This window comes from Gossypium raimondii, chromosome 1 (assembly GCF_025698545.1).
Source record: "Gossypium raimondii isolate GPD5lz chromosome 1, ASM2569854v1, whole genome shotgun sequence".
NCBI lineage: Eukaryota > Viridiplantae > Streptophyta > Magnoliopsida > Malvales > Malvaceae > Gossypium > Gossypium raimondii.
In genome coordinates this window covers 17,858,115-17,862,930 of record NC_068565.1, presented here as the reverse complement: position 1 = coordinate 17,862,930, position 4,816 = coordinate 17,858,115, and the positions used below count along the sequence as shown (strand labels likewise).

General features: G+C 32.5%; 1 protein-coding gene across 1 annotated transcript; it reads right to left on the bottom strand.

Moving 5' to 3' along the window:
* Nucleotides 1-1,838: 1,838 nt before the first annotated feature.
* Nucleotides 1,839-4,483, bottom strand: LOC105785275 (uncharacterized). Its single transcript, XM_012611260.2, has 5 exons — nt 4,128-4,483; nt 3,982-4,055; nt 3,105-3,240; nt 2,700-2,981; nt 1,839-2,436 (listed from the first exon to the last, which is right to left on the bottom strand). Exons 1-5 carry the CDS (start codon nt 4,245-4,247, stop codon nt 2,173-2,175), a joined length of 876 nt encoding a protein of 291 aa, XP_012466714.1. The 5' UTR covers nt 4,248-4,483; the 3' UTR covers nt 1,839-2,172.
* Nucleotides 4,484-4,816: the final 333 nt, after the last annotated feature.

Sequence of the window (4,816 nt, the reverse complement as noted above, 5' to 3'; positions counted from 1 at the left end):
TGATTTTCTTTCCATTTTTGCTGTTTATTTCTTGCAGGTGAAGACGTGGAGATTCGGTTTAAATGGGGCTTGGGCATGTATTGTTGATCTTTAGAAACCCTAGGGTTTCTGCAACTGTTTTGGGCCACTAGATTTGGGCCTCTATTTTATTTCAATTTGGGCCATGTATTCTAGGCCAATTGTTTTGTTTTTGGATTTGGCTTTGTAAAAAAAAAAACTAGACCTTTTATTGTTTATTAAGGGCCGGGTAAAATTTAGGCATTACAGCTAAGATATAAATCAATTACAATCAAAGGTCCCACAAATAGTCCTACAAAAAGGACTACATTTATCCTAATAAATACTTATATAAGTACTAATATCTTCAACTCACCATGATCTGATCTTGACAAAATAGGAAATTTGAATTGCTTTATAAAATTTGATCTTTCTTTTGATTAAATGAGTCTTACTTTGATTTGATTTAATTAACAATTTTATCCAAACAAAGTAAAGGGCAATACTTTTCCTTACATTTCTTTCCTTTTCCTCTCCCATTACAATCCAAAAATAAAGTGCGTTTGATATGATAAAAGTTATCACTTTCTAAAGAATTTAATTAATTGGAATGTGATTACAACGTTTAATATGTTAAAATTGGTTTATTTTACTTGAAATGTAACATTATGTTCGTAGTTACTTATCCACAAGTAATGGAAAGTGATTCCATTGATAATTGGTGGAAAGTAACTTTCCCATATTGATGGAAAATAGAAAAGAGTTGTTAAGACAAAATTTGCTTTTTTTATTTGTATATAGGGTATTAACTTATTTTAATATTTATTTTTTATTGAATCAAATTTTAGTATTAGAATAATTTCAAGTTATTTACACAATATATAAATACAATTGAATTTCGATGTAAAATGTAAGGAAGAAAATGTTGTAATTTGTGCATATTCACAATCTTAAGTTAATATGCAAATTGTTTTTTTAATGTATTCATATAACATACTTGATCAAAATGTGAAAAAAAATATAAATTGTGGATTGATTTAAATGTTTTCTAATAATAAAGATGGTTGAAAATATTGTTATTAAATATTTAATTCAAATATTTGTTAATAATAAAAATATTAAAATAAATTAATATTATTTTTAAAATTAAGAATGTAAACCGACTCTTTTAATATACATTAATCATTATAAAATAATTTGTCTGATAATAACATTCCCAGCTATCACAATTTTACACCAAACACCTCATAGGATAAAGTTTAAAGATCATACTAGTTCAAAATTACACCAAGTTAAAATCAATCTTCTCATTGTGTTATCTAGAAGTCTATTGCTCCAACCATAATTTAAGATTAATTTAGTTATAAAATAAATGCCTAATTAATTACAAAATTGAATAAACACTTACTTAGACAAAGTATAATAATTTAAGAGTTTTTAAATACTAGATTTTATCATATCCACCCTACGAGTAAATAAAAATATTTTATGTTACAAATATATTTATAAAAATATTTCAAGAAATGATCATTAGAGTGGTAAGAAGTTTTATACAAATTTGTCAGTTAAGTGTTTGATTGTCAGATAATTTCTTTTGTTATTTTATTTGAAAATATATAAAAGTATAAAAGATTAAAAAATCCTTATAAGAATATTAATTACCTTTAAAATTAGGATATTTTAATAATTTCACAAGATTATCTCAAGTTGACTTCTATATTATCTCAATTAGGCATTTTATATATTATAGATAGTAGCCAAAATTTATTTTTCCTAATGTCGTAATAAAAAGACCGAAATTTTCCTTTCGCCTAGATGTTTTGTAGGTCAAATACTATCAATTCAACGAAGAAGGGGTTAAATCAAGAAGCTGACCAAAATAAGTCCGTAGGTCAAGTATGATCTTTTACAACAATGTAATAAAAATGACGCACTGAGCAACAAATTAAAATCTGAAACAGCCCAAGGCCTTCACCAAGATGGGACTGAAAAACACAAGATAATGGACAAACAGAGCAATTAGCATATGTCCATACCTCATGTTGAAATGTTAACTGCTAAAGACATAATCCCAAAACCCACAATGGAAAAAGTCATAATACAATCACACCCCCACTAAAGACAAACACCAGACACAGCTGAAGCAATTTGACAGGGTTAGAGAAAGCTAAGAAGTTAAACCAAAGCAATGCTGCTTTCGCCGCCAGGGGGTTTGCGAACACCACCAAAGTAGTCACGAGACTCTACCTTCCCATCAGCAAAGATGTTACTGCCACTCATCTCCCGCAGTTTTGCAGCACTGAGTGGTTTCTCAGCAGAACCTGGAGGAACATCACCCTTAAATATGTCATTTCCTGAGAGCTCAGAGAATTTCTGATTATGAATTTTCTTTGCTGTCTTAACCGAAGCCTCCTCACTTGGCAAGCCACTTCCAGCAGGCTACAAAATAACAATCCAAATTCAACAACCTAAAAGATATTCAACTTTAATTATTGATGCTAAAGGCAAACCTCAAAAAGGAAGCAAGTGAAATTGAAGCACAGAAAGTCATAAATGTAAATCTCCTACTTATTCCATGCCCAGCTCTATGGGACTCCTAACTATCTTAAGTACAATTGGTTGTGCGAGTAATCTATAGAAAAAGTGGCATACCAACCTGTTATCGCTTTGACAAAATTCAATGAGTTTTAACATGTACTTACATTGCGTGTATCAGGTTCTCCCATGTCAAAATTGTCCTTCAATGCCAAAGCACGTACAGTTGTCGGCCTTGGTAAAATTTCAGGTGGAGGTGCAAAGATGTCATGTCCACTAAGGTCCTTGCACTTTGCATCACAGAGTTGCTTCTTCAACTTTGCATCCTCACTATCTAGTGTTCCACTTAGCTCACGCTGCTTCGCCACTTCAGGAAGAGTAGTCGGCTTTTTTGGGGAAATACTCTCTTCCTCGGCAAATGAGATGTGACTAATTCCAGCTAATGCTTGCTGACAATGCCAAACATCAAAATATTTAATGAATGATACTAAGTATAATGTTTAAAAGTCTTAAGATTGGTATAAATTACTATATTGATCATGATGAGAAAAACAAAAGAACTGAATGCATACCTGGTACATTCGTAGTCCGGTTTTGCTGTTTGGTGTAGGATTAGCACTGCCTAGTTCTGATTCATCATTTTCTCCATTGGCTGCAAAAATGCCACTACCCGTCATCTCCTTCATTTTATATCCAGAACAAGGCTTCCTGGAGACCACAACAGATGATTAAGCAGCATAAAACCAAATGTAGAGGAACCAAGAAGATGCAAAATCTATCAAGCACAAATTCCTTTTCTCATTCCAATACAAGCTTAATGGCTTATTGGTTTATCCTAACAAACTCACTTATCAACTGCGACAGAGACGAAGAAAAGAATAATGGAACAAATTTAAACACCTTGCTGACCATTACTTAAGAATGAATGCCAACAAACAAGGAAATCTTAGTAAAAGAAATTATTTTCAAACATTTCATCTTCAACTGATTTTACTATCGTATATTAAAATCATCAAACCTCGCAATTCGGCGAAGCATTAGTAATTCCGAGCAGTGAGACATGATTGGTTTGCTCAATAGTTACAGTTGGTACAGTTAGATCTCCATCAACGGTTGCCAGAGTTGGACCAGAAGAGAGATCTAACGAATCATTGTTGTTAATCACGGATAATTGAACAGATCAAACCTCAAAAAAAATTTAAAGAACGCGCAGATTCGAAATCGAATTGCTTTTTTAAAATATTCAAAACGGTATTTTTTTATGAGATATTGGAAGAACTGAAAAAAAAAAGACAAACAGCGAAATTATAGTAACAGCTCGAAGCTTCTGAAAGTATATTTTACAAAAACAGGCATAGAGCTACAAAATGTTTCAAGATAAATAAAGAAGGAAAATGAAAATGAAGATAGGATTTTTAAGGGGACGAAGAAGGTGGAAGGAGATCTCACCGTTTGTTTAAGTTTTCAAATTCTTCATCGGTCACTTGACCTCCAAACACAACTTTTCTGATCCCATCCGACGGCTGCCATTGATTTAAAAAAATCAGTAAAAAAAACACTAATAACATACCAGAAAAGTTTTTTTTTAAAAGGACCTGATGAGGGCGGGTGGGACGAGCGGCGGAGGCGGAGGAATCAGGTTGAGGAGTCTCGGACCAAGTGAGAAGATCTGCAGTGGAAGTGTGTGGTTTCCTCACTGGAGTACTCCTCTCCATTTTCGTTTGGGTTTTCTCTGATTCCACTCTCAAAACCACCCCAAGAAAAACAAGAAACGCTTCTAATTGAAGAAACAAAGCGAGAGAGAGAGAGAGAGAGAGCCTTCGATTTGAATGAAATGAAAGAAAAGGGGATCTGATGGAAAGTAGAAATGGAGTTAGCGAGAGAGTGAGAGTGGTATTCTAGTAATTATAAATTGACTGCAGTCGAGTCGAGTTTGAGTTGAGTCGACTTTCTCTCACCTCTATCACTTGTATTGGGTGTGTTGGCTTTTGAATATTGTACCGCCCTCTGTCTTGATTTTAGGATAAATTATTAAAATAGTCACTTTTGTTTGTCTTAAGTTACATTTTAGTCACTTATATTTGAAATGTTACGTTTTAGTCATTTACGTTATCGTGTTATAACATTTTAGTCACTGAATCGTTAATTGCCGACAATGGTGTAACGGTAAGCTGACGTGCACGTTAAATCATCATTTCAAATGAAAATTTTAGGTTAAATTCTACAATTAGTCCCTATATTTTTTTCATTTTCAACAATTTAAAATTTTTCTTTTATGTTCTTT

Excerpts from the sequence above, each read along its gene's own strand:
- LOC105785275 (XM_012611260.2), bottom strand. The coding sequence starts at position 4,247 with ATGGAGAGGAGTACTCCAGTGAGGAAACCACACACTTCCACTGCAGAT. Across the intron at positions 3,241-3,981 it reads TTTGAAAACTTAAACAAACG|GAAGCCTTGTTCTGGATATA; the intron begins GTGAGATCTCCT and ends TGTGGTCTCCAG. Across the intron at positions 2,437-2,699 it reads GAGAACCTGATACACGCAAT|CCTGCTGGAAGTGGCTTGCC; the intron begins GTAAGTACATGT and ends GTTATTTTGTAG.